The sequence below is a fragment of the Hipposideros armiger genome, unplaced genomic scaffold (genome assembly GCF_001890085.2).
Source record: "Hipposideros armiger isolate ML-2016 unplaced genomic scaffold, ASM189008v1 scaffold_282, whole genome shotgun sequence".
In the NCBI taxonomy this organism is placed as follows: domain Eukaryota; kingdom Metazoa; phylum Chordata; class Mammalia; order Chiroptera; family Hipposideridae; genus Hipposideros; species Hipposideros armiger.
This window is the reverse complement of record NW_017731632.1, coordinates 1,849,882-1,877,154: the sequence shown is the minus strand read 5'-3', so window position 1 is coordinate 1,877,154 and position 27,273 is coordinate 1,849,882. Positions and strand designations below refer to the sequence as shown.

At 63.0% G+C, this 27,273-nt stretch overlaps 3 protein-coding genes across 10 annotated transcripts in view; 1 reads left to right on the top strand and 2 right to left on the bottom strand.

The window, feature by feature from the left end:
* Positions 1-4,155, bottom strand: part of DGKQ (diacylglycerol kinase theta) — a 12,838-nt gene extending 8,683 nt beyond the window's left edge. Inside the window, exons 1-4 of the mRNA XM_019657951.1 lie at positions 3,740-4,155; positions 1,092-1,171; positions 425-524; positions 6-115 (exon numbers count right to left, since the gene is read on the bottom strand). Coding sequence (XP_019513496.1) covers positions 6-115; positions 425-524; positions 1,092-1,171; positions 3,740-4,025 — 576 coding nt within the window. The 5' untranslated portion in view covers positions 4,026-4,155. The remainder of the gene's footprint in view (positions 1-5; positions 116-424; positions 525-1,091; positions 1,172-3,739) is intronic.
* Positions 4,156-8,978: 4,823 nt separating this feature from the next.
* Positions 8,979-27,273, top strand: part of IDUA (alpha-L-iduronidase) — a 21,208-nt gene continuing 2,913 nt past the window's right edge. Inside the window, exons 1-15 of one of the 3 annotated variants that reach the window (XR_002125691.1) lie at positions 8,979-9,255; positions 10,030-10,170; positions 19,978-20,063; positions 20,255-20,362; positions 20,622-20,717; positions 20,810-21,012; positions 21,096-21,275; positions 21,382-21,598; positions 21,902-22,114; positions 22,247-22,368; positions 22,455-22,580; positions 22,658-22,734; positions 23,123-23,223; positions 23,370-23,543; positions 26,629-27,267. Coding sequence is in view for 1 of the 3 variants with exons in the window: in XM_019658047.1 (XP_019513592.1) it covers positions 9,107-9,255; positions 10,030-10,170; positions 19,978-20,063; positions 20,255-20,362; positions 20,622-20,717; positions 20,810-21,012; positions 21,096-21,275; positions 21,382-21,598; positions 21,902-22,114; positions 22,247-22,368; positions 22,455-22,580; positions 22,658-22,734; positions 23,123-23,223; positions 23,370-23,476 (1,926 nt within the window). In the remaining 2 variants the exon portion in view is untranslated. Of the gene's footprint in view, positions 9,256-10,029; positions 10,171-19,977; positions 20,064-20,254; positions 20,363-20,621; positions 20,718-20,809; positions 21,013-21,095; positions 21,276-21,381; positions 21,599-21,901; positions 22,115-22,246; positions 22,369-22,454; positions 22,581-22,657; positions 22,735-23,122; positions 23,224-23,369; positions 23,635-26,628; positions 27,268-27,273 lie in introns of those variants that run through there. The other 2 variants (XR_002125690.1, XM_019658047.1) reach the window with 2 other exon arrangements.
* Positions 10,178-17,667, bottom strand: SLC26A1 (solute carrier family 26 member 1). 6 transcript variants are annotated; one of them, XM_019658046.1, is made up of 3 exons: positions 17,566-17,667; positions 13,117-13,735; positions 10,178-12,632 (listed from the first exon to the last, which is right to left on the bottom strand). In XM_019658046.1, exons 2-3 carry the CDS (start codon positions 13,705-13,707, stop codon positions 11,103-11,105), a joined length of 2,121 nt encoding a protein of 706 aa, XP_019513591.1. In that variant the 5' UTR covers positions 13,708-13,735; positions 17,566-17,667; the 3' UTR covers positions 10,178-11,102. The 6 variants fall into 6 exon arrangements, with proteins under 6 accessions (XP_019513591.1, XP_019513586.1, XP_019513587.1 ...); XM_019658041.1 differs by lacking the exon at positions 17,566-17,667 and adding an exon at positions 16,944-17,548; XM_019658042.1 differs by lacking the exon at positions 17,566-17,667 and adding an exon at positions 17,237-17,548.

Genomic DNA, 27,273 nt, shown 5'->3' with positions numbered 1-27,273 from the left:
CCCACCCCCGGCCTCCGGCCCCTGCTCACGTGGTCCCTGTGCCCGTCCTGGTGGCACTGGCGGCAGTCGCTGCAGGCGAAGGGCACACAGTCGGGGTGAACGTGCAGCTCACACACTGGGGGGCGGGCAGGGTTAGGGGCCTCTCGCCGCTCCCATGGCCCTTGCCCCCTTCTCCCTGCATCTCTGCTCCGACCTGAGTTCCGCCATCGCCACTCCATCCTTAACCTTCCTGTGCCCAAAGCGCGGGGAAGGGAAAGCCCCCACCTCTCCGCATTTCTCCCTGCCCGGCCCACCTCAACACGCAGCCTGCACCCCTGCGCCAGCAGCCCTGCCCCAGCAGCTCTAGAATCCAAAACACTCCCGCCCACCAGCCGCACGGCTGGGCCACTCGGGAGCAGAGACCGCGACCCTGGGTGGGCGGTACCTTCACAGCGGAGCGCAGGCGCCTCCAGGCCCTTGCGGCACACTGCGCAGAACTTGCGCTTGTAGAGCCCCCGAGGGCCAAAGCAATGGGCTACAGGGACCTGGAGGGAGCAGGGCGCCTCAGCCCGGGCCCACCGCCCCACGTCCTCACCCCCAATCCCTGCACCCACCCAGCTACATCCTAGGGAGCACCCACCGCCTGCCTGACAGCTGCAGTCCCCCAAATCCTCCTGAGCACTATTCACGCTGTGCAGGACCAACACCGTCCCACCGCCCACCACAACCCCAGGCAGCCCCTCCGGCCTGATGCGCCTGCCGGTCCTTCCCCAGGCCTGCTGCTTGCTCCAGCTGCGCTGCCCAAGAAAACCAGGCACTGACCACTTCCCCCAGGTCTGTTCCCCTGTGGTACATTTGGGGCAACCCGGATGAAGCACAGGTGCAGGGGGTCCACCAATAAGCAGCAGGGACAGTGCTGGGGACCCCGGAGGAAACTGAGAACTTGCAGGAAGTGAGGCCCCCGCTGCTGCCCTGGGACCCAGGCGGGCACAAAGGAGCACTCCCAGCCCGTCCAGCCACAGATCTGACCTCCAGCTCAGGACCTGTCACAGTAGCCTGTCCCCGCCCCTCTGCCCCTCCTGGCAGTGTGGCAGCCCACACTCTGTACGCACGCGGACCAGGCTGGGCGCCACGCTGGTACAGGGGGTCTTCACGTGCTTCACACACTTCTCATGGGACATGAAGTTGCAGACTGTGGGAAGGAGAGCCATGTGAGTTGGCCCCTGTCCCGCCCAGGAGTCAAGAGACCCCAGGCTTGGCAAGCAGAAGGGGGAGGCACCAAGGGCCACGGTGGGCACCAGCCCTTTGACAGGGCAGTGTGCCCATCCCAGTCGACCCACTCTGCCCAAGCTTGTGGGGGGCAATTCCTACACGGGTGTGTTGCTGCAGCCCTCCCCCAGCCCATCCGACTGTGGGAGTGACAGGGAGAATAGTTCCTACCACCCCCACAGTCATGGGGACAGAGGGAGGCCATGGCGACCATCTCACCCCCCAGAAGTGCCAAGGGACAGCCTGATCCTCTGCCTCACCCCACCCGGGGTCCCAAGAAAGCCCAGAGCAGAGGGAGAGGGCGGGGCCTGATGGCCCTGACCATCCTGGGTGATGTGGCTGATGTCCTGAGAGGGCTTCTGCCCCCGCACACGCCCAGCTCTCCTTGAGGTCTCTGCGAGGGACAGGCTTCGCTGCACATCCCCACAGAGGACTTCACCAAGGACACCCGTCCTTCACTCCCCCACAGCTGCATACACCCCAATCACCCCTCCCACACGCTGTGTGCTTGCTGACACCCAGAGCCAGTCTGATGGGCCAAGACCCCGCTCAGGCAGGCGGGTCGGCGGGCCCAGTGAGGGCTGCATCTGCCCTGCCCAGAGGCCCCAAGGCGGTGTGCACTTGGACTGCGCTGTGCCCCGGGGGACGCCTGGCGAGACTAAGGCTCAGCTGGGAGAGGGACCCAAAGATGGACAGGAGTGGGGGAGACCTGGAGAAGGAGCGGCCGGAGCGGCCTCTGGCAGTACATGCAGCAAGGGTGGGTCCAGTGAGGATGGGGAGTCTGGGGGGGGCCCCACTGGGGTGGGACGGGATGGACAAGCTGCAGGGGGACAACTCTCCAACACAGCCTTGGGTGAAACTGTGCCCATGGGGCCTCAAGAAAGCCCTGTTCCACACAGTCCCTAGAAAGAGGCAGACAAGCTCAGCGGGCTAGCAAGGGCAGCCATTGAGGCCACGTTCAGGGAGAACTCCAGAAGCAGGCTGGCATAAGATGGGAGAAGTGGGGACGCAGAGGATGAGTGAGCACTATCCCTTCAGCTTCCGCTCCAGGACACCCAGACCAGCTCTGCCACAGAAGGCGCCAGCTGTGGGCAGGCAGCGCCCAGCTGCCTCCTCTGGCCCACGGGGATAGTGCCCGATCACCCCACAACACACATCCTGGGTGCTCCCTGGCAGGGGCGGGGGGAGTGTCTTCCTCCCACATCCTTGTCAGGCCCCTCGGCTTGCCGGCATCACCAGCCCGTTATCCACAGACATGGGGAGAATGTCCACACTGCATCCCCAGTGAAGGCCCCCCATCATCCCCCAAGCCTAGCCTCCTTCCTGAGCTGCTGCGCCCAGCTAGGCTGAGGGTTCTTGAGCCCTCTAGACCTGAAGCCCTGCCTTCAGCACCTCTCACCTGTTCTAATGTCCTGAGGTCTAGCCTCAGGCTTGGAGCCCTGCCCGCACCACCTCTCACCTGTTCAAAGGGCCTCAGACTGGAGCTGATAGCCTGCACAAGCACGCCTCCCAAGTTAGGTGAGGCTCCTGGCACTCCCAAGGGTTAGGCAGGGCAGTGCAACAATTCCGATATGACAGAGAAACCAGGGGTAACCACCCCATGCCAGCTAGCCAGGCCACCTGGTGCAGCAGCCCTAGGGGTCAGGACAACCGTGCCATTTACCCTGACAGAGGCATCCTGTTAAGGGCCAAGCCTCTACAGGCTGTGGCTTGAGTTGTCCTCTCTCCCCAGAGCCAACGGCCTGTCTTCCTGAGAAGGACAAGGGCTCCCTGCCCCACCACCCTCCACAGTCCTAGGCAGCTTTGCCCCCAGGGCCGGCCCACCTGCCCTGCAAAAGGGAGCAGGATTAGAATAGGGCGGACCCTGGAGGCACACACACTGGCTGTCCAGGAGCCAGAGGAAGGAGGGCCTTCTCGCCCAGCCAGGCCGGCTTGGCAGCTGGGTGGGAGCCCTGTCAGGGCACGCTGAACTTGGGATGGCAGGCCCCAGGCCGGCTGTCCCAGAGTCTGAGCATGGGCACTGCCACACCCAGCCCCTGTGAGCAGCAGAGCGCACACAGGGCAACAATGGACCAGCACCAGAGCATGGGAGCCAGTGGCCAGGCCACGCTGCTGCCCCTTGCTGCCCCAGCCTCTGGGGGTGATAGCCCAGAGGAACAGTCGGCCTATTCAGGGTGGGCTGGCCTCATCCTCCAGTCGCTGCACCTGCCCCCTCGCTCACACTGCCCCTCCTTCATTCCCCATTGGATCCCCACCCCGGTGAGAAAGCCGAGGCAGACCTGGGAGAGGGGCCGCGGCCACCTGACGCCCCCAAGCCCCTGGCAGAGCCGGATCTCGTCACCTCCATGGGGAGGTTCTAGCCGGCACACTCCTGCCGCAAGGGGCAAGGGACTCTGTCCTAGGAAAGCCATTGCTGGGAGTGCAGAGGCCACAGGTGAGGTGCCCGTCCGGGCCAGGGGCTGCGGTCTGCAAGGAGGTCGCGCGCGCTCACCGTCGCACAGGAAGCCGGCCAGTCCCCAGATGAAGTCGGAGCAGAGGTGGCAGAAGGTGGGCTTGGTGAGCGTCACTTTCCGGAAGCTGTGGCCCAGCGCGGCGGAGCCAGGGGTCCTGGCGCCCGCCCGCTCCAGCCCTGACCCCGACCCGGACCCCGGCCCGGGCCCCGGCCCCGGCCGCGCGCGGCCTCTGCTGCCCAGATCGGGGCTGGAGGCCGGGCTGCCCCGGCGCGGCGAGCCGCCGCCGAGCCAGGAGCGGATCCCGGGCTCGGCCGCCGCTTCCATCCTTGGCCCGGGGGGCCCGAGCCCCGGCGGCGGGCGACAGCCGGGTCCCCGCAGCAAGCCAGAGAAGCTGTGGTCCCAGCGGTCTCCCGCGGTCCGCGCCCGGCTTCCGACTGCGCCCGCCGCCACTGCGCAGGCGCGCACTCTGGGGGGGCCGAGTCTGGCAGCGGGGCGGGACTTGTCGGCGAGGCCCAGCGGGGTGTGGCCTGTGGGGCGGAGCCCGATGCGGGGCGGGGCCTAGTGGGTGTGGCCTGTGGGGGAGGGGCCTGGGAGTGGCAGGCAGGGCGGGGCCTGGGTAGGTGGGGCCGACGGTGGCGGGGTCTGCGGCGAAAGGACTTGGGGCTGGGGACGGGGATGAGGCGGGGAAGTGGGGACTGCAGGGGCGGGTCTGGGGAAGCCGAGCCTAGAAGAGTGGACCTGAGAAGAGGGTCCTGGGCTGGGGCGTGGCCCGAGTCAGGAGGCGGGGCCTGTGGGGCGGAGAGGCGGGGCCGGCTCACCTAGCCGGAGTCCCAGCCCGGGTCTGAGCGGGGGCGTGTGGGGAGATCTAGAGAGCAGGATAATAGGTCTGGTGGCCTTGGGCTAACTCCCAGCACCCAGAACCCGGACCCGGTTCTCCGCACGCTGTCTCCCAACACCCAGGCGAGGCGTTTGCACCTGCGGTGCCCAGTCCCGCGCCTGCGCAGACTGACGCCTCCCACGCGGCGCTGGGATCCAGCCTGTGGCTCGAGGTTGCGCAGGGAGAGCCAATGAGCGCGAAGGACATCCCGGGGTGCCCAGGGTAGGCTCGGGGGTCCAGGCCCTGCCCTCAGTGCCCCGTCCTTGCCCTCGGGGCCCAGTCTGGCGTCTACTGCAGAGGAGGAGGGCGATGAAGGTGGCCCTGGGCTGGGAGGGCCTTGGACGCGTGGACCCTGTCATTTCCAGAGCACCCCAGGCGCCCGGCTCCTGTCACCACAGGTGGGAGCTGAGGCTCCCGGCCAGCAATGGCCAGGGTCTGCAGCCCACCCGGATTTGCTGCCTCGCCTGTTCGCAGGTGGTCTTATAGGAGCCCCCACCCGTCAGCTCTCCCGTGGGAAGCACGAGGGCCCGCGTCCCTCCCACGCGGCCCTGGCCTCGCGTTCGGGTCCGGGGAGGTCCTGGACCCGCCCCTCTATGAAGCCCCGCTCCCACCGCGCTCCTAGTGTTGCAGTGAATCCTACTACCCAGCCCTGCAGGCGGGGTGCCAGGCTCTGCTGAGGGCCGGCTACAGCACGCACAACTTTGTCTTGTCCAGGCGGCGCTGGGGACGTGTCTGCGAGGGTCACCCTGCTCCATCGCCCGCCAGCACTCCAGGGTCCCTAGCTTCTGTGAGCCTGGCCGTGGGCTGCAGTGCGCGTGGCGGAGCTGGATATCCTGGGCAAAGGGGTTTACTGGGGACCCTTCTGGTCCTTGCTGTATAGTTGTGGGTTGCCGTCCAGCCCCCAACCTGGCAGGGCGAGCAGGGGCTGCAGGTTAGCCACCTCGGTGGAGCTGGCTCCCATGGATGCAGGGAAAGATGGGGCCTCAGGGTCCCAGAGGAAGAGAAAAACGGGTCGGGGGACGCAGCCAGGGGACGATAATATCCCGAGAGAGGGCGTAATGACAACTAACGCGACAGAGGAAGTGCCTGGAAGTGTGCTCGGCCTGCTGGTAGCGTCAGCACGGAGCAGGGCAAGAAGAGACAGACTGAGGGAGAGGCAGCCTGTTGCGCAGAGGGGGATTCCAGGAGTGGACTCTGGAGAGAGGAAGGGTGGTGCCCGGGACCAGGTCTGAAGACAAGAGGAGCAGTCCTGAGAAGGTGGATGGAGACTGCTTGCCCCCAGTCCCAGGAAGCACTTGTCTAGAAACCGAGCGTCCGTGGAGAGAGGGAGCAATCCGTGGAGAAAGGGGCTTGATCAGAAGGAGCTGGCCTGACTGCAGCAGGGAAAACAGAGTGAAGCCCCTGGGCAGGGTGACAGAGGAAAGGAACCCTTCCCATGGGACTCCTCAGACCACCGGAGGGGTCTGTGCTGGGGGCTGAGTCCCTGGTCCTGGAACACTCAGCTCACCGCCAGCCTCCCCACCTGCTCAGCACCTCAACCCAGACAGCTGGGAGTTCCTGGGTCCACTCCTCTCTGCTTGTGTCCTCAGCACCACCCAGCCTCCGCACTTGCCCTCAGCCAGGTCACAGGTCAGGGGTAAGGGCCAGGCCCCAGGACTGACCTGCCACTCAGAGGGTTATGACCCAGTGATGGTGCTGGTGAGCAGCGGATTCTATGGACTCCCACTGCCACTGACTTCTAAGGAAACAGGAATTGAGGACATACCTCTCTCCATTCGTGAAAAAGTGGGGTGCAGGGAACATCTTAAGAAGGAAAACCCAGGTCTGACCATTTCTGAACAGCTCTGTGCTTCCCGATCCCGCTTATTAACTACAGGCAAACAATACTTCCATCAAGCCCTCCCATGAACTTCTCAGAATAGCTTCCCACAGACATACATTGTTAAGACTGCTGTCAAGTTTGGAGAGAACTTTGACAAATGTGTTCATTTGTCAGCTGGAAAGTGTTGGGTGCCCTTCCCTATGCTGTGGCTAATCTAAGATGCCCCTACTGATGCGAAGAACCCTTTTACATCATGTCCTTGTCACTCTGCTGTGAGATTCTAGGTTATCTTGTTGATGTCAACATTTCCTGTCAAATCAGCAGGATGTTTAATCCCTTTCCAAAAGTGTGTGTAATTCACTCCTCTTGGTTAATTGCCATGGGAGTTCCTGGAAGCTGTTTTCTGCACTAGGATCTCTGACTCTAACTTTGCTGCGCACAGAAGTGGCTGGAACCCACATAAACACTCCGCTAAACCCCAACTGATGTTTGCACAGCTTGACTTCCCCTTGGTCAGATCCCAAAAGCGTCCCCACCTCTCCAGCGCCACCCCACCAAGAAGGGAAGTGTGACAGAGGGACTCCGAGATAGTGTGGGAACCGCTGTGGTCACAGTGTCTTAGTTCAGCCAATTTTTAAAAACCATAAGACCATATGACCAAGGCCCTCTGTGAACCCAGGTCACTGTGTGGACCTGCTGTGCCCCTGAGGTGCCCAGTGCCATGCTGCCTGCACCGCTCTGGCTCTGCAGGCCTGATCTACGATAGCACATGCTCTCCGTGCATGAGCAAGGTGCAGGCAGGACCATGTCCCCCCAAGGCTGACTGCTATCCGCAGGGACTGGTGAGCCCCGGGAGGCGGTCTCTCCAGGACCAAGGCCCCAAGAATTGAGCTAGAGAAAATGAGCCTCCTCCTGCTTCTGTGTGTGGTCCTGCTGCATTTCCAGGGACCCATGACTGTCAACATCTCCCTTTACGACAACCATCTTCGTGCCTGCTGTCTCAGCATACTGATTAAGACCAACCCCCAGCACAAGTTTCACAGTGGTCTTCTGTCTCTTCTGCGGTCATCCCATGGCTGTGTCCACATCTAATCCCCTCCTCCCCCCGTTACAAGGACACCATGATGACATTTGGGGCTCACTTGGATCATCCAGGATAATCTCCCCATCTCCACTTTCTTACGTTAATCACACTTGCAAAGTCCCTTCACCAAGTGAGGACACCTGTACAGGTCCTGGGGGTTAGGACAGCAGACACGGCTGGGGACCAGCCAATCACACACCGCTAGCCCCCCTCCACAAACTTGTGCACTACCATCACACATTTCAATTCTCTGGACATGTTTTAAGCTCCCAAAATATATCGTTATTTTTGTTTTACAAGTTGCTCTTCACTAGGCTATTCTGTGACATACCCTTTCTCTTTCATCCCCTTCCCTCCTGTCCTCTGCTGTTGTGAATCAGCCTCTTTCACAGCCTCTTTGGAAGGACACCATTCACCGGCTCCTTAATGACAAGTGTTCTCAGGGTTTGTTTCTCTAAAATGTCTATTTAGCCTTCATTCAGCATACGTTTTGCTGGATTTAGAATTCTAGGTTTGCAGTCATTTACTTTCAGGACTTCATTGTCAGCGGTCTCAGTGGTTCGTTCACTGGTCTACATGGCGGAGGTAGGAGGTCTTCCAGAGAGCTGCCTGAAGACCCCTGCCTGTGGCCTCAGCGCTCCTTCAACACCGTGTAAGCCGCTTTCTTGGTGCTTCTCCTGCCTACACAGCACGTCCTCATTCAGCGGCTGATGTCACGTGTGAGGCTGTAGAACCTCGGTGGACATGTACAGTTGAAAGTATAGACACTTACACTGCGACACCCCCCTCCTGTCACACCCAGGCCAGACCATCCCACCCTCTGCTAGAAACGTCCACTTGGCTTCTCAGAAGCAGCGTGTCCCCAGTCCCTCTTGTGCTTTTATGACAGCCCCACTTTCAGGTAACGCCCGCCCCCTAGGGGATCCAAAACCCTAGTACACCTTTAACTCTGCTCTTTCCCTCCACGCCCACGTCCCACAGCCGGTGGGTCCTAGCTCCGCGCCTTTCAAATGTGTCCCACATGGGAGCACCTCTCTCTGACGTCCGAGCCAGCAAGTAGCCCGTCTGACCAGAACATTAGGCACCTCCCGGTCTCCAGGGCAACCTTCTGATGCATCCACAGGACGGCGGCTCACCTTCGTGCCGCTGACCGGAGGAGCTGTCTTCTAAGGGTGCCCCACTCACGGAGCCCCTAGGTCATCACACGGCCGGCGAGGCAGTACTATCATCCCCGTAGGCGGGGAAGGGGGCGCCATGGAGGAGTTTGCCTGAGGGACCGCATTCCAATTTCCCCAGCCCACCTAAGCCCCGCCCACGCCCACCCGCCCACCTAAACCCCAACCACGCCCCCCTCCCTGGCCTTGTCCCCGCCCACACTCCGCCACCCACGCTCTGCTCCTCACCTCTGTGCTCTCCCTCCGCCCACACGCCTTACCCGGCCTAAGCCCCGCCCAGCCCCTACCCTCGGGGTTCCAAGCAGCCGCCCCGCGGTGGTGGTCACGTGGCGCGCGACCCGGAGGCGGAACCCGCCGGCTTGGCGCAGAGCTTGGCTCCGGGAGCGCACCGAGGAGCCCGAGGAGGGCCTGCAGCGGCCCGGGGTGTCCCCGCGCCGCGCCCCGGCCATGCGCGCCCGGGTCGCGCTGCTCGCGCTCCTGGCGGCGCTGCTGGCCGCTCCCCCAGCCGCCTTGGCCGAGGCCCCGCACTTGGTGCGCGTAGACGCAGCCCGCGTAGCGTGGCCCCTGCGCCCCTTCTGGAGGAGCACCGGCTTCTGGTGAGCGCCGCACGCGGAGAAACCGAGGCTCGAGGCCAATGGCGCTCTTTCCCGCCGCGCGCTCCTCCTAAAGCTGGGCTGCGCCCCGCGCCCCTGGGACTCTGGGACCCCCTTGTCGCATGTGGAGAGACCTAGGCTGCCCCCAGGGCGCTCAGTAGGCAGTGGAAGGGAGGAAGGCTGCCCTAGCCGGCTGGCTGCTTCCCCTAGAAGCCACCCTGTGGTGTTTGGGGTCCGGTGGTTGTTTTCTAGCTAAGTGGGGACCCCTGGTGGTGGAGGCCTAGGGCCAGGCCCTGAGTTTTCATGGTGGCCAAGTCTGGTGGTGGTCCGAGGTAGCCCAGGCCCTGAGGAGGGATGTGGCTCAGGATACTGCTCTGCAGACCAGAACCCTCCCAGGGGGCGGCCCCAGCGGTGCCAAATGTGCCTGCAGTGGGACCCGTCCCCCAACCTTGTGTTCCCGACCCCCTCTGTGTCAGGCGTCAAGCTGAGCTCCCTGCTAATGGGGCAAGGAGCAGAGCGGGGATGTGGTTCTCCTTCCTCTGAGAGCCCGCGACCTCCATAAACATGAGATTTCATAACATGCCTGGCGTTAGAGGTCATTTTATTACATCAAGGACAGTAAAACTCACCAGCAGACACTCCTCTGTCCACCTGCTGGAGCCCCATGTCCCAGGCAGGCCCAGGCCCTGGCTTTGTATGGATGCGGTGTATGCTGAGGCTGCCCTGTGTCCCCAGAGCCATGGGGACTGATGCCCCACATCCTTGTTCTGTCCCCAGCCCTCCACTGCCACACAGCCGGGCTGACCAGTATGACCTCAGCTGGGACCAGCAGCTCAACCTGGCCTACGTGGGCGCCGTCCCTCATGGTGGCATTGAGCAGGTCCGGACTCACTGGCTGCTGGAGCTCATTACGGCCAGGTGGGTGATGGAGAGCGTGGTGTGGGCAGCCTGGGGCAGCAGTGCCCACTTTAGGGAGCTGAAGACAGAGGCTGAGAGGAGGCTGTGTCTGCTGTGGAGGACAGTGCAGTGCAGAGGTGGGGGCACGAGGGAGGGGGGAGGCCTGCTCTGAGGAGCCATGGCCCCTACACTCTCAGCAAAGCCTCCTGTGGGGAGGGGAGGAGGGAACACATGCTCCTTGGCTCAAGAAGGCCCAGGGGCTGGCTGGGGCAGCCCCAGGAGCAGGCACAGCTGGCTTCCTGCCAGAGGCTCAGGGGCGGGCTGGTGCTCCGCTGCGCTGACATTGAGGCTGGACCCAGCTCCAGTGAGTGTGCACGCAGGCGCCCCGTGCTGGGTCCTCGCTGGGTGGGCTCTGCAGGGCAGCTGTGCCTGACGGCTGAGCCAAGGTTGTGTTGGTCACGCTCCCTTTGTCCTGCACTGCCCAGCAGGGGCCTAGGCACGAGGTGTAAGGAACACTTGGGTGTGTGTGTTGGGCAGCTTCCAGAGGCACAGAGACCCTCACACTCATCCAGAGCCACCAGCTCTCACCCAGTGGGGTGGGAGCTGTGGGGGCTAAGGGACCAGCGTCCTTCTGGCACCTTGGAGGCAACATGATTGCATCCAGGCCCTTGTTCAAATAAGATGGCAACACAGTGTCAAACTGGCCCCACGGTCACACAGCACTGGGGCCCAGCTTTGCACCATGGGGGCGTTGGTCCTAAAGGTGTGGTTCTTAGGAATCTCTGGGTCCTTGTCTGTGTTCACAGTGGCGTCCGTCCTGTCCTATTCCGGGCTCCCTGGTCCCTCCAGGGCAGAGACGGCACAGGCTCCCAGGAGGGTCAGTTTGGGTGATTGGTGTGAGGAGTCTGTGTGGGCCCTGGGAGGAAGCAGGCCTGGGGCAGGCGCTGGCTCTCCTAGACGTTGGAGTCGGCGGGTGCTTGCTCCGTATGGCGGGCCCGGGCCGCCTGTACAGCGTTGTGCACGCTGTAAAACAGCTGCCCCTCCTCATCCACGTCCCCCTGGTCCTCCCGGAGGAAGCCGCCTCTCCTCAGGGCGTCGGTCACTGAGGGGCTGCAGCAGGCCAGGAGCAGGTCAATGCCCAGTGTCCCATAGTCTCGGCGCAGATCTCGCAGTGTGGCCAGGCCGGCTGCATCCAGGAACAGCAGTGGGGCACAGTCAATGACCACCGTGCGGAAACCAGCAGCCATGGGCACCAGCGCGGTGGTGTTGCTCACGGGGCCCAGGTCCTTGCCCTCGATGGGGTCTCCCTCACTGACCCCTGCCTCCGGGCCCCCCGCCTTCCTCATGGCGGCCGCGCGACCTGCGTCCAGCCCCGTGAGGCTGTAGAGGGACTGCAGGAAGAAATCCTTGTTTGCATAGTAAAGTGGGCCTGCAAAGCGGAACACCCGCACCCCAGGCTCAGGGACCAGGCCCTCAAACTCCGCTGTGTCCTCGTAGAAGCCGGAGCCCCCGATTCGGGCGAGTAGGGCCGTGCGGGGGCGCTGTGTGCGGCTGGCCAGGCTCAGCAGCGACAGGAGCACGCCGGCCAGCAGCCCCGCCTCGGTGCTGACCAGCACGCAGGTGGCCGCCGTAGCCATCCAGACCAGCGCGTCCGCCCGGCTGAGCCGCCACAGCTGTGGGACGTCCCTCACCTTGCGCAGGGCTCCCCGCAGGCTGACGACGATGACGCAGGCCAGCACGCTGCGCTGCAGGTCCCTGAACAGGGGTGCCAGCGCCAGCAGCACCAGCAGCACCACGGCGGCACTGACCACGCTGGACAGCTGCGTACGGCAGCCGGTGGCCGTCTTCACCAGGCTCTTGGCCAGGGCAGCGCTGGTGGCAAAGCAGTGGAAAAAGGCGGGCAGCACGTTGCAGCAGCCCACGGCCAGCAGCTCCTGGTTGGCTCGCACCGAGTATCCGTGGCTGCGCGCGAACATCTCTGCCAGCGAGACGGAGAAGGCGGAGCCCACCAGGGCCAGGGGCACGGCATCCAGCGCCACGCGCTGCATCAGCCCCGGGTCCGGCACCCGCGGGGCCTCGAAGCCAGTGGGGATGTTGCCGGCCACACTGGAGCCAAAGCGCACATGGAGCTGCCCGAGGTGGGACACGATCGTGGCTACCACAATGACCAGCAGCTCCGTGGGCAGGGGCACCTTCAGACGGTGCCGGTAGCGGTCCGAGAGCTCCTTAGCGGCCAGCAGCACGGTCAGGCAGACGGCGCTGGTGAGCACGTCACACAGGTTGGCCTGCCCAGCACTGCGCAGCAGGCTCAGCCACGTGCTGACCACCATGCCTGGCCCCTGGTGCCGTGGGACCCGCACGCCCAGCAGGTGCTTCAGCTGGGATGTCAGGATGGTCACTGAGGCCCCCATAGCGAAGCCGTCAAGCAGTGACTGTGAGAGGTAGGCGGACACGAAGCCCAGCTGGAGGATGCCCATAAGGACCTGTGGGTAGAGTGACATCAGCATAGCCGGCTCCGGGTGTGGCCGAGGGGCATGGCCACATCACAAGCCTGCCCACTCCTCCTCCTGCCCCATGAGTGGGACCTCCCCCTTCCCTGGAGATCTGGAGCCAATGGAAGGGACTCAGGCTGGCCCCTGGGAGGGGTGACACAGGGCTGGGGTGGACAGGTATAGGAGAGGGCTGGGTGTCAGGCGGTCACGGGAAGGCAGGCAGCCCCCCCAGGATCCCACCTGGGACAGGAAGCCTGGGGAGGCTGTGTGGGCCACACTTCAGCACCCTAGCCCTGCCCAGGCTGCAGCTGGCTGGATAGGCTCCCTGGGCCCTGGGGTGCCGATGCAGGCCCCCCCTGCCTGTGCCTGTCCTGTCCACTTGTGGTTAAAGCCACTGTCCTTCAAGGCCACAAGCCTGTGCTTCCCCTAGGCTCAGCCCTTCCAGTGGGTGGGCCCTATGAAGTCAGCTCCTTACCTGGTAAATCCCAGCCACCAGCGTGAGGGCAGTGGCCACGCGGATGGCATAACAGTCCCGCCCGCAGTCCTGCAGCCCCAGTGCCAGCATGGCAGCTGAGACGTTGGGGGCGCTGCTGTTGTCCCTGGGCCCCAGCCCATCTTGGACGGGGTCGAAGCCAGCCAGCAGGAGCTCACGGTCCACCACCTGCCCCACCATGAGGCAGAGCAGGCTGAAGATGCCCACGGAGACGTGGCGCGAGGTGCCCATGAGGAAGTAGATGAGGTTTGCGAAGAAGGACGTGTAGAGACTGTAGACAGGCTGCAGCCCGGCCAGCAGCGAGTAGGCGATGGCTTGGGGCACCAAGATGATGCCAATTACCAGTCCAGACAGGACGTCGCCCGCCAGGTCCTCCCGTGGGCGGTACATGCACAGCCAGTGTGTGACGGGCAGCAGGTCCTGCACCAGCGCCCGGGCCCCCTGCACGCTGCACACACAGCTACGCTGCAGCCTGGCTTTCAGCGTCTCACGCAGGCCCCGCGGTGCCCGAGGTTGCCGGCGGACCAGCACCGGCCCCTTGCCCTGCTCCATGAGCTCAGGGGACACGTCCATCCTGGGTTACCAGGTCCCTTGGGAAAACCTGCAACAGAGAAGCAGGCATGGATGCTGGGGCAGAGGGTGTCGCAGAGACCCAGACACACATGTGGCCAGACCGAGACCCAGACCCTGCGGCTCCCTGTGCACTGCCATCCAAGCACAGTCCCTTCCATCACCCACACGGAGGCTCCTCCACCCCTTCACCAAACCACCGAGTCCCCTCTTGTTCCTCCATCACCTCTGCGTGGTGGGCCCTGAGGCTGGCAGCTCGGAGGAAGAGCCTCACAGAAGAGCCAGACCCCAAGCCTGTGTCTGCTGGCTGGCTGGACCCCAGAGCCCCCGGATTCTGTTAGTGGAGGGGGAGTGCCAGTAGCTCAGGCACAGAGCTGGCACCCGGAGTGGGCCCGAGCAGGCCTGGCGTGGCCCGGCAGGCAGTGCTCTATGGTCAACATCTAATTGCTTGGCCGTGCTGGGCTTGCAGTTCAATTATTTACCCCAAAGATTGCTGAGTCACACGTGTCCCCAGACAAGTGTTACCTGAGCTGCTAACTGGGGGAGTTGTGCTGTAATTAGAGGCTCACGAATAATTACATCCGTGTGGCCTCTGATAGGCTCCCAGCCCCCCAGGAACAGGGCTGCAGTGTGAGAGACACAGGTTGGGGCAGCGAGTGGCTAGAGCAGGATCCCTGGGTTCTGGGGTTCTTTCGGCCGTCAAGGCTCAGGAACCTGGCCAGTCCTGGGATAGGCACACGCAGTATGTGACCCTTCGGCTCTGGGGCTGAGTGCCTTGGCCCCAAGGACCCTGGAAGGTGGGCATGGACCAGAGGGGACCAAGGGAGGAGCTGGTCTCCTTGGCCCATCCCTGGACACCCTCCCTGCCCTTCCAGGAGATGGGTTTGGTCCGTGCTAGAGCATGAGCAGGGGCGGACCCGGGCCAGCTCAGCCCCGGCAGCCACATCCCAGCATCTGTTCCGTGTCCTTGTGGGGAAAGGCTGCTGTGTGTGTGTGTGATGGGTGTCAGGACACACTAGCCAGGTGTGCCTTTCTTGCTGTGGAGCTAGGGGTCCTGGATCTGGATTCTAGCCCAGCGCTGACCCCGTGAGTGGGCAGGTGCCTGGCCTCGTTGCATTCTCTCCTGTACAGAGGTGGGACCTGCCCTTTAGGGCTGGCAGAAGGTAAATGAGCGCTTTACACGGTTCCCCTCATGTCCCACTCATGATAAACGAAGGGCAAGCTGCTGTTTTTTTACAGTGATTATTCAGAATCTCAGTCCCCCATCTTTAAAGTGAAGACATGGGTAAGAAGGGGCCCATCTTGTGGGGGGCTGGAGCCCCAAGTGTTCTTCCAGGGGGGTCCCTTTGGTGGGGCTGGAAGGCCAAGCTGGCCCTGGCACCGTGGGCAGCCTGGCTTGGTCATACTTCTCCCGTCCCCACAGGAGTCGCCAGTTACTAAGCAGGAATTCAGATCAACAGCCAACTGTGCTCCCGGGATGGGGGACAATGAGAGGTTGAGGGGTTCCCACCCTGGCTCCGCCACACAGCTCCACTTTGGGCCCTCAGGAAACCTGCCTGCATGCCCTGCCCCAGCCCCGAATTCAGGGAGTCTGGCTGGGGAGACCAGGAGCTCCATTTGGGGCAAAGATCGGAGTGGTGCCTGCAGGTGGGGGACGGCCAGAGACTGGGCGGGTGTCTGCACACCTCAGTGAGGGTCAGGCCCCACCTGTGATGCCGTGGCCACCTCTCCAGATCTGACTCCTTGTCCTTGAAGAGTCGACGCTGGGCCCTGAGCGCTCGCTGAGTTCTCTCAAGTCAGAGCTGGGGCCTCCCTGCCCACCCCCCCATCTGGCCTGGGACACACTAGTCCCTGGTGGGGGGGCTGTTAGCCCAGACCAGAAGCTGTGGTTTACTGGACCTGAGGGCTGGGCAGGGTGAGTCACAGCAGTTCAGGGCCTCAGGCTTCAACTTGGGGCAGATAAGGTGCCTTGGGGGGGAGGGGGTGGCGGAGTGCAGAGGGAAGGGCAGCTACTGAGGTGTCATAAAATGCTTATCTTCTTTTAGTCCAGCTACTGAATGGGGGTGTGGGGTGGGGAACGGAGCTGGAGGGCCCCTGGGTGCACAGAGCAGTGACGGCCGTGCAGATACAGGCAGGGGTGCTGGGTGTCATGGGGCCTGGTGCTGGTACAGGACAGGGCGGTGTGGGGGGCGGTTATTTCAGGGGAAACCTAACGTGGGAGGTTTCCTTGGGCAATGGGGGCAGGGATTTCCAGAGGCTCCCTGGGTTTGTAGCACCTGTGCTGGGATTCCCAGCAGGTGGCGCTATTTCAGGGAGGGGCTGTTCTCAGTGCACACAGCACCTAGCGCCAGCGTCAGGTCAGCTACACCATCAGGGTCCATCCTTCGCTGTCCTTGGTGGCACGGATTGGGCCCTGTACTCTGCCAACTCCCACCCAGGCTGTTTGTCTAAAGCAGGTGAAGAAATACAATAGAGGTCACCTGTGTCCTTCGAGAGGCTTGTAGGACCCCTTTGCCTAGCACACGCCCACAGACCCCATCGCTCTGCTTGCTTCTCTGTCGTGCATTCACTGCCATGACCACCCTGCTGTCTGGCCAGGCACGTGGGCAAGTGCGTGGGGCCCACACCCCGCCACCCGGTGGGCCCACTGAGTGCAGACTCCGGCATTCTGGCAGGGGTCCCGAATCTCCAGCACCTCCCACCTGCTGCAGCCGCCCTCACTGGCCTCCTGCCCAGTCCCCATGCCACACAGTTTTTTCCTTAATATTCGTCTTTAAGGCGCCGTTTTAAATGGTTAAGCACACATATTTGGAAAGGAAACGCTATCCCTACAAGTAAAAGGAGGCCAGCAGACAGCCCAATTTGCTCCCAGGGCCCTGAAAACCAGACCCGAATTTCTCCCGAAGACCCGGCCGCTCTTGCATGCGCTCTAGGGTCCCCCGCCAGCGGCCCGGGCCCCGACACCCTCACCTCCCCACCCCGGACAGCGGCTGCAGCGCGGCCCTCGCTCATCAACGGCCAGCACGCGCGGCCAGGGTCCCCTCCGCGCACTCTCCCAACCATCCCCCTGCTCCCGGAGGGTGCGGCCTGGGTTTCCACCCCGAACCCAGGCCCCCCGCCGCCGCCCTGCGCGCTCTCCCGCGCGTGCGCCCCACGCCACTGCCGAGCACACGCGGATCGGTCCTCACACCCCATGCACTTGCAGCCCAGATCCCCGCCCCGCGCACGCGAGCACTCACCAGGCCCGGCTCAGCTGTGTCCTCGCAGCGCAAGCGCTGAGGCCTGGGAGGAGGGGGCTCTGGTGCCGCCCAACCGGCCGCAGGCGCGCCGTGAATGAGGCAGTTGTGCTGCCTCGGCCCACGTGCCCGGCCAGAAGCGGGAGGCGACCCTGCTGGTGCCTCACGCCCAGTTCGACCCCTTGCGGGGCGGCAGGGTGGACTGGCCTTGGGGCTGATTGGTGGCCAGGTCTGCGACCATGACTCAGGCCTCTCTGCAGGGGGGGTGCAGGGGTGGGCCGCGCACTTCAACTTACCTCTCACCCACTGCTCCCCCCACTTGGAATGTATGGCACCGTTTCCCCTCCCAACCGAGCCAGACGCACCGACAGAGTGGCCCAAGAACTGCTCCTGGGTTCCTTGTCCCCCACCCACTTCGGGTTTCCTGGCCCCTGGGGTCAGGTGTGCTGCCGAGGCTGGCGTGGCCAGCGAACACTCACATTTACCCAGGGTGGCAGACTGGGGCGCCCCACTGGCCCACAGCACCGAGCAGGGACCAGCATTCAGCAGGGCCGCTGTGCTCCCTGCCTCTGTCAGCCCAGCGCACCCCCGCCCCCACCCTCCGTCAGCCCAGGGTGGCCAGGACCTGTGCAGAAAGAGCTCCTGTGCTTTCACTTTGCTCCTGGTCCCCCGTTGCTTGCGCCAGCTCCCACCCCCTATCTTCCTCACCCCCCATCCCCCACCACCTGTGGGACTTTGGAGCCCGTCTGTCTGCTGCATGCATTTAATTTTTACCCGAGTGCTTGTTAACTTACTTCTTCGCTACCGGTTGTGACCTTTGGATGGGAGGGAGGGTAGCGGGTGGGGGGAAGGGTGGGTCCCCGTGCACTTGCCTGTCCTGCTGCCCCCAGAAGCTGGGAGACACATCCCTGCAGAAGGCCCAGCAGGGGCATGCAGGTGTGTGGCCCCGAGGGTGGGGGGAGGTGGGAGGCCCCTGTGTGTGATGGCTGGACTCGGGCCTCTGGGCGGACTTTGAAGGCTGGTCCGTGAAGAGTGAGATGAGAAGGACCTGGAAGGAAGGTATTGAATTGTTCAGATCCTCACTGTGTCTGGGAGACAAAGCTGGGCTGGCCAGGCTGTGTCATGGGATGGAGACGGACAGACCAAGAGCTGCTTAGGGTCTGATTCCATGGTGCCCCCTCCCTACCCCTCCTCCACCATCGCACACGTGGGACAAACCCTACTGCCACATTACAGGCCCTCTCCCCATTCCCTGCCTTCCTCCCTCAGATCTATGGGTGGACCAAGGTGGCCCAGGTGTGTCCTCAGGGGAAGCCTCGGGCCCCCTGCCAACCCCGTTGCTTGTGCTCCTCAGGAGGCAGTGACCCTAACTGGGGTCCCCAGGCTCAGTGCTTGCTCCCGCTTACTCCACCTGCGCCCCACGCCACCTGGGCCTGACTGAGGGTCACCAGCTTCCTCACCCAACCCCCAAGGCCAGATCTACCCGTGGATGTCCACTCCCCATAGCCAAATCCGAGACGCATCTTACTGCCAGCTGATCCCCACCTGCCTCTGCCCCCTGCACCCCTGCTTGCCTTGCTGCTCAAGCTGAAATCTGAGGGGTTCACCACAAACCTGTCAGCACATGCTGTCCCCTCTACCCAATAAATCCATCCGCTCAGCCCTCCTTACTGCCTCTGCAGCCACCACCTGGTCTGGGCACCACACCTCCCCCTGGGGGACCATCTTGTGGCTCCCGTTAGCCGCCAGAGGGACCCTTTCAAAACATCGTGGCAAAGGCAAAACCATGGGGACAGTGAAAAGATGTTTACCAGGAGTTTGGGATGGAGGGAGGGATGAATGGGGGGAGCACAGAGGATTTGGGGGCAGTGAAACTACCCTGTGTGACATTGTGATGATGGATACATGTCACGTCTTTCCAAACCCATAGAACGCACAGCACCAAGAGTGACCCTAATGTCAGCTATGGAGTTTGGGTGATGACATGTCAGTGCAGGTTCATCAGTCCTAACACATGTCTTCTCGGATGGGGGTGTTAGTAACTGGGGGGCTGTGCCGGTGTCCTGGTGGAGGAATGGGAACTCTATCTCCCTCAGTTTTGCTGTGAATCTAAAACTGCTGTAAGAAAAATTTAGTCTCAAAAACAAGCAAATCAAGAAAGTAATGGCACCACTCTACTTAGATCCCTGAAAGGACCCCCGTTTCACTCTGAGTCAGGGGCCCATCCTCAGGTGGTCACAGGCCTGTGACTTCATCTCTCTCAGCACACCCCCATATTCTGCCCAGGTCCTCTCGCTGCCTCCCTGCTGCTTAATTACAAGCTCACTCCTACCCCAGGGCCTCTGCACGGGCTGTCCCATCTGTCCGCCAGGCGCGCTCATTGCTGGCTTGTCCCATCACTTGTGATGTTGGAGATGTCACCTTGGGGAGGCCCTCACTGCCTGGCCCTTTGCTCCCTGTCACATCCCCTTCACGGCGCGTCAGATTTGAGTAATTGCCTGATGAGCCCCGAGGGAACTGGGCCCCATTCTGGGGTGAGCATAGGGTAGGGTGGCTGCCCTTATCCCTTTCTTGCCTGTCCATGTGGCCTTGGAGTGTCGGTACTGCTGAGACAAATCTGGGTCCCTGGCCTCCAGGGGGCACAGAGAAACAGGCTGTGGCGCCTACCAGGTCCTGTCAGGCCCTTGTCCACAGCCCCCTGCTCCACGGTCAGCTGTCTTCAGGATGCCTTGTTGTCCCCGACTCCATCCTTTCATACCTTTCCCAAAAGACCTGCCTGCCCAGTCCACCCCTAAGCCTCAAGCTGTTCTGAGCCCCGGAAGCTTTGGGGTGGGGTTTCCAGTTCAGGCATGCTAGTTCATACTAGGCTGTGAGTGACTGATAGGGTTCCATAGTTGGTCTTTTCCAAGGGGTGGGCCCACTGAGTCCAGCCGAATCCTGTGTGGCACCTTGTGAACTCCCCAGCTGCTTGAACGTGGCCACAGTTCCAGACCAGGGCCCACCTTGTCCAGCTCTGACATTGCATGTCCTTTCACAGGGGGTCAGCTGGGCAGGGCCTGCACTACAACTTCACCCATCTGGACGGGTACCTGGACCTTCTCAGGGAGAACCAGCTCCTCCCAGGTGAGTAGCCGGCCCTGCCCTCTGCCCACCAGGTGCCATCTCCCCCTGACCTGGCCCCTCTGGGTCCTCAGTGGTTGCCCGCCATGGATCGGCTTTGGTGCTGGCCTGGTGGAGCCCAGGCTGGGCAGATATGGGGAGCTTGGGGATGGTGTGGGTGGTGGGCAGGGGGCAGCCACCCTCCTGTGTTGCAGGCTTTGAGCTGATGGGCAGCCCCTCAGGACTCTTCACCGACTTTGAAGACAAGCAGCAGGTGTTTGAGTGGAAGGACCTGGTCTCCCTCCTGGCCCGGAGATACATCGGTGGGCAGGGGCAGGCCCCAGGGGTCTGGGTGGGCGCTCCTGGGCAGGCTGGCCTCCTGCACCACCCCCGCCACCTGGCTGCTCTCTGCCGTGGACCTGCCAGCCAGGGTCTCCTGATGTGGGCAGAAGGAGGGCCAGGCTCACATCGCATCAGACAGTCCGGTCACATCCAAACCCCCCAAGTTTGGGCGCCTGGGAGTAGGGAGGGCACTCTGCTGCCCCAGGGGAGGGGTGGCATGACAGCAGGGACACCATGCAGGTAGGTATGGACTGGAGCACGTTTCCAAGTGGAACTTCGAGACGTGGAATGAGCCAGACCACCACGACTTTGACAACGTGTCCATGACCGTGCAAGGTGGGCGGGGCCTCCTGGGGTCCTGTGGGGCTGAGGGGGCGGGAGCGGCCCTCCAGGTGTGAGGGCATGGACTCCCTCGTCCTTCCCGCCAGGCTTCCTCAACTACTACGACGCCTGCTCCGAGGGTCTCCGAGCGGCCAGCCCCACCCTGCGCCTGGGCGGCCCCGGGGACTCCTTTCACCCTCCGCCACACTCCCCGCTGTGCTGGGGCCTCCTGGGGCACTGTCACCACGGCACCAACTTCTTCACCGGGGAGGTGGGCGTGCGGCTGGACTACATCGCCCTCCACAAGAAGGTAGGGCCCCAGGGTCCCTCCCGCCCTGCAGCGGCAGTCAGGTGCGCCGGCCCTAGCCGCGCTGAGGCCCACTACCTCCGCAGGGCGCGGGCAGCTCCATCGCCATCCTGGAGCAGGAGAAGGCGGCCATGCAGCAGATACAGCAGCTCTTCCCCAAGTTCGCCGACACCCCCATTTACAACGATGAGGCAGACCCGCTGGTGGGCTGGTCCCTGCCGCAGCCGTGGAGGGCCGACGTGACCTACGCGGCCATGGTGGTGAAGGTTGGTCCGCCCCAAGGACCTGCCCACAGGCGCTGCCTCCTCTGGGGGTGGGACAGTGAGGGCGTGTGGCCGTGGCGATTGGTCCCAGCTGCTCCCACGCCCGCAGGTCATCGCGCAGCACCAGAACTTGCTGGTGGCCAACGCCAGCTCCTCTATCCGCTATGCGCTCCTGAGCAATGACAACGCCTTCCTGAGCTACCACCCGCACCCCTTCACCCAGCGCACGCTCACCGCGCGCTTCCAGGTCAACAACACGCGCCCGCCCCACGTGCAGCTGCTGCGCAAGCCGGTGCTCACCGCCATGGGGCTGCTGGCTCTGCTGGGTGAGCCCGCCGGGTCCCACATCGCTGCCAGGCCAGAAGCACACGAGGCCGGACTGGCATAACCTGGGCAGAGGCCTGCTTGTGCAGGGCTGTCATTCCCGGCCCTGAGTAGCCAGGGGAGCCGGATAGATGTGTCCTGCTGGGTGGGGAACATGCTTCCCCCAGTTCTGTGGGCCACAGAGGTTGTGGTGTGACCCGGGACCTCCAGGCTGGAGACCCCAATGGAAGGGGGCAGATGGTGGGAAGCCAGGCCCTGGATAGGTGGCAACCTCCGTGTGGTGACCACTACCCCACGCCTTGCAGACGAAGAGCAGCTCTGGGCCGAGGTGTCACAAGCAGGGGTGGTACAGGACAGCAACCACACTGTGGGGGTCCTGGCCAGTGCCCACTACCCCACAGGCCCCGCCGATGCCTGGCGCGCCACAGTTCTGGTCTATGCGAGCAACGACACCCGCGCCCACGCCAACCGCAGCGTCGCTTTGTCCCTGCGCCTGCACGGGGTGCCCCTGGGCCCGGGTGAGTAGGGGTCCCAGGGTGTGTGGGGACTTCAACGGGGGGTGGGGGGTGGGGGGGTATTGTCTGGCTGGGTGGGGCCTGAAGCGGTGGTCTGGGCCCAGGGAGGCGCGGCCCTAATGTCTGACTCCGCAGGGCTTGTGTACGTCACCCTGTACTTGGACAACCAGCTCTGCAGCCCCCACGGCGAGTGGCAGCGCCTTGGCCGGCCAGTGTTCCCCTCACCAGAGCAGTTCCGGCGCATGCGTGAGGCCGAGGTCCGCGGGTGGGGTGGGGTGAGGGGCGGGGCGGGGCTGCTCCTGAGGGGCGAGGGCCCTGAGTACCTACCGGTGCCTGTCCCCAGGACCCTGTGGCCACAGCGCCGCGCCCCTTCCCCGCCAGTGGCCGTCTGACGCTGCACCCCGAGCTCCCACTGCCCTCGCTGCTACTGGTGCACGTGTGCGCGCGCCCCGCGGAGCCGCCAGGCCAGGCAAGTGGCAGCCTGCCCACCCCCCTGCTCGCCCCTCCTCTGCCCCACACCCCTGTCACTGCGCCTCCCTCTCCTAGGTGACCCAGCTCCGCGCTCTGCCCCTGACCCACAGGCAGCTGCTTTTGGTCTGGTCCGACGAGCGCATTGGCTCCAAGTGCGTGAGTGTGGTCGCCTCTGAGCCCCTGTCCCCGTCGGGCACGTGCTGGGTCATCCCCACCCAGGTGCTCACCTCCAGCTCCTTTGGGCCACAGTGCCCACGGGATCATCCCACTCTGTCCCCTGACCCCCACCCTCGCCGCCCCACAGGTCATGTGCTCCTCCCCTCACATATCTGCCCCCACAGATAACCCATGATGTCACCCCTGTCTGATGCAGGGTCGATGACCTACAGGGTACATTGCAGGTGGCAGCTGGGCTCCAGCCCCCTCCCCATATCACTGTGGGAAGAGTGCCCACGGGGCTGGAGGGATTAGGGCTCTGCATGGGCCTTGCCCGGCCTCCCCACCTGGACCTCAGCCCTGGTCCTGACTGACCTTCCCCAGATGCCTGTGGACGTATGAGATCCAGTACTCCCAGGATGGTCATGTGTATGCTCCCATCAGCCGGAAGCCATCGACGTTTAACCTCTTTGTGCACAGTCCAGGTGTGTCTTCCACCCATTCCTGGGCCTCAGCACAGCGCCATGTGGGGTGGGGTCTGGGCCTTGCGAAGCCTGGATGGAGTCAGGGGGTTTGGGGTGGGTTCAGGGGGCACACGTTCAAGAACACGCTTGTACCTTTGTGTTCCCAGACACAGCCGTTGTTTCTGGCTCCTACCGGGTTCGAGCGGTGGACTACTGGACCCGGCCAGGCCCCTTCTCAAACCCTGTGTGGCACCTGGAGGTTCCTGCCCCCTGAGGGCCACCTCTGTCCAGTGACTGTGAGCCTCTGTTGAGCAGTGAACCCCGGGCAGCCAGGGGCCAAGGTGGGCTGGACCACCATCAGCCGTCAGTTAGTCGTCAGCTCTGTTCATTCCCTCACGCCCACACTCACCCCCTTAAAGTGCCTTTCCACAGGTTGGACTCGGAGTTGGCCTTTGTGGTCAGACGCTGGCTGGAGCCAGCCTTCCGCGTCCCCCCTCCCCATCAGACCATTCTCCCCCGCCTGTGGGTGCCGGATGGGAAGCAGGTTGGGCACAGGCAGGTGTGAGCTGCTGGAGGAGGCCAAGGTGCAGCGGCCATTAGGACGGCTGCCCTGCCCGACCGGGGTCTCTGGCGGCTGCGCCTGCTGGGTACAGCAGCCCCGTCCCGCCTTCCGCCCGTTCTGCAGAGGCTGTGCTGGGGAGGGCATGGCCCGGGTCAGGAAGAGCCCAGAGGGGCACCCACTTCCTGTAGCCCAGCTGGCTGCGTTGACCCCCTGCCAGGTGGGGGCTAGGCTGGGGCTTCCAGGCTGCCTGGCCCAGACTGGCCAGCAGCAGACACGGCCAATAGTGTCCACTGAGGGCTGTGCCCGCCCCCACAGACATCCTGGCTCCATGTCTGGGCCCAGAAGGAAACAGATGGCATACTCAGATGAAGACAATTTGGGGACTGTGAAAAGGCTTGTGGCAGGGGGGCGGGGAAGCCACAAGGGGTGCTACAGAACCCCAGGGCCCCCCACTCCAGGGCAGACAGAACAGATGGGGGAGCACTTACCATTCCAGAAAGATAATGATATGGGGAGCCCACCTGGTGAGGAATAGAGACCTTTGGCTCAGGGCCTGAGAGCCCTGATCCCACTGTCCTCTCCCTGGGCTGCCCTGGGCTTAGGTGGCAGAGGGGATGGGTGTGGAACGGCAGATGGAAGACAAGGCCCATAACACCTCTGACCCCCCAGACCTGCCCATCCAGTGTCTATGAGAAAAGTTTAGGGGCCACCAGCTACCTTGTCATGGGCAGTTGTCAATTTGATCACCCACCCACCTGAACCCGAAAGCCAGCACCTGTTTTCCATGTGGGTGCCTGCGGGCTCAGATGGGCTGGCTCAGGGCTGCGGGCCTTGCGTGTTTGTGGGGTACCGTCGCCCACTGACCATTGTACCACATGGGCTCCTGCCCCATCACGAAGCACTGTCTTACCTCAGGCGGCCATAGCAAATTACGACAGTCTGGGCGGCTCAAACAACAAATTGATCTCCTGGCCCTGGAGGCCAGAAACCCAAGATCAAGGTGTGGGCAGGCCAGTCCTCCTGAAGCCTCTCCGCTTGGCCTGCAGGTGGCTCTCAGTCCCCGTGTGTGTCTGCTGGTCTTTGAGTATACAGGTCCCAGTCGGCCCACTCTCAAGACCTCCCTGTCTTCAAATGTCACATTCTGAGGTGTGTGTGTGTGTAGGGGGGGTTACAGCTTTAACGTATGACCTCCGGGGGACATGGTTCAGCCCTGACTGACCCTGCTTCTCCGTGGTGGCCTGGGCCCATCACCCCAGCAGCAAAGCAGCTCCTTCCACTTCTTGGCTCAGTGGCCTGAGGACCCAAGGAGGCCATTTCAGCTTCCAGCTCACTGGGAGGGGACTGGGTTCTCTGGTGGACCAGGTCCTTCCTTGGACACCAGGACGTGCAAACCTGATGAGCAGAGACCCCAAAGGGCAGTGAGGGGTGTGGGGGCCACTCCTCCCTCCGTCCCAGTCAGCTTTGGGCAGAGCTGCAGCCCCCCATTCAAAGTCTGCACCTCAGCTGGGGTTCTGGCTCTAGCCACTGCAGCCTGGCACTGTGGTAAGATGGACCCTCCTTTGGAGATGACTGTGCCTCCAGAGCAGTCATCTGTGCTTTGTCCCTTAGTCCCTGGGACGTAAGTCACCAGCTCTTCTATCTATGATGTTTCCATGTAGTCAGGTGGCCACCAGGTTGCAGATGTGTCCCCTCCCTCTGACCACTGACGGGTTAGCTTTGGTCTTTGCTGGTTTGGGGTTGGGCTTGGAGCTGTGTGAGAGCTGGGGAAGCCCCCGTAATTGGTTCATGCACAGCCTCCACCCCCTGCTGCCATGGCCACTCGGCACCTAGGCCCATGGGGTGGTCGCTGGGATTGGCACACCCTGTGTATGAGAGACTCCCTGCAGGGGATGCTCCTGTTTCTGTGGGACAGCACCCTCTGTACCCCCAAGCTTCCTGTCTTGGGCTTTCTGAATCTGGCAACTGGTCAACCTCTCGGATGCTGCCCATTGCAGAGCCAACTTGGGCCATTTGTGTCACCTTGGCTTTGCCCACTGAGATGTGGGTATATGCACACACATGCCCATCAGCCCCCTCTGCCCTTGTTCCGACCCTGGCAGCCCCGGGGGCGGGGGAGGGAAGTTCAGCAGAGCTGGGGTCTCCTGTCCAACATGTGACTCAGCCAGACCGCAGAGTGCTGCGTGCACTCGGCTCTCACTGGGTACTTGGGCCACTCGGTGAATCAGGTCAGGCCTTTTCCAGAGCTCAGCCACAAGCCTGAGGCTGCTTTCCAGGTGGAGAGGAGGAAGAGGGCTGTCCAGAGGCGCTGCTTTTGTTGGTGCTGCCACAGGTGCCTCAGGTAGCGTGGGGCCCGATGGGCCCTCTGCCCAAGCAGCAGGGTGGCTGTGTCACACCTGGACCCGCCACAGAGCCTTTTCTTGCAACATTACCTGGTGCCCAGGAAACGGGCCAGAGCTGCTGCCCCGGATCGAGTCCCACCGAGCACTGTGCTTTTAGAACTGGGTGCCGCAGCTCATCTCACTTCAAATAGGGTGTCCCACCACTACCGACCCTGTGGGAACCCTAAGGCCTCCCGAGGCTCATGAACTCATGGGGTGCCCCCCACCCTCTGGTTTATAAGGCAGCGAGGGGCTTCTTACCTCCTGCCCTCCCAGTCCACTTGGCATGATGTCAGGGAAACCGAGCTCTCGGTGGGTCATATTGAGGCAGCGGGAGAGTTGGTGCCATCAAGGCTAACCGTGGGAATGTGCTGATGACCCTGTCACATGACGGCGTGGTGCATCTGATCCCTTCCTTGATGGGGACAGAAAAGGAAGCGTATAGGCCAGCTGCATACTGAGTGGCATGACTGTGATTTTCTCTAGCAAAGACACTGCACCTAGACCTCAGCCATGCTTGCCATCACCACGGGCTACATGTCATCTGTCATTCGGCACCGACCTGGCAAGTTACACAGAGAACACGGAAGGGATCCCCTGCGTCATCATGTGTCTGATATGGGGACCGATCTGTGCAGCTTTCCCATGGAGGGACCACCGGGGGGCACAGAGGGATGTCCCAATAGCCCCCCACCCAGGTCAGGGGACCAATGTGGGGACGCTGCACAGGTTATGTGGCCCCGTGTGACCAACAATGATGGTTCTCAGGTGTCTTGGGGTCAGCACAGGCTCAGGGCCAGTAGGCAGCAGCCCCCGGGAAGTCGGTGCTTCCCAGTCTGCAGGACAGTTACCTGAAGAGGGCACAGGGGCCCCTTCCAATCTTGGGAACATGCCAGCAGCTGCATTGTGGGCTCCTCAGGGATGCAGCCTCCCCGTCCGCAGTCTCACTGTGACAAGAACTGCCCAGTACACCCTCACTCAGTCTGCACGTGCTCCCAGCAGCGTCTCATCTGCTGGGCCTTGCGTTAGTCGGCCATCTCGTGTTTGACAAGGACCCCTGAGGGGCCATGGCCTCAGCAACCGTGTGTGTGTGTGTGTGTGTGTGTGTGTGTGTGTGTGTGTGTGTGTGTG

Excerpts from the sequence above, each read along its gene's own strand:
- SLC26A1 (XM_019658046.1), bottom strand. The coding sequence starts at position 13,707 with ATGGACGTGTCCCCTGAGCTCATGGAGCAGGGCAAGGGGCCGGTGCTG. Across the intron at positions 12,633-13,116 it reads TGGTGGCTGGGATTTACCAG|GTCCTTATGGGCATCCTCCA; the intron begins GTAAGGAGCTGA and ends CTCTACCCACAG.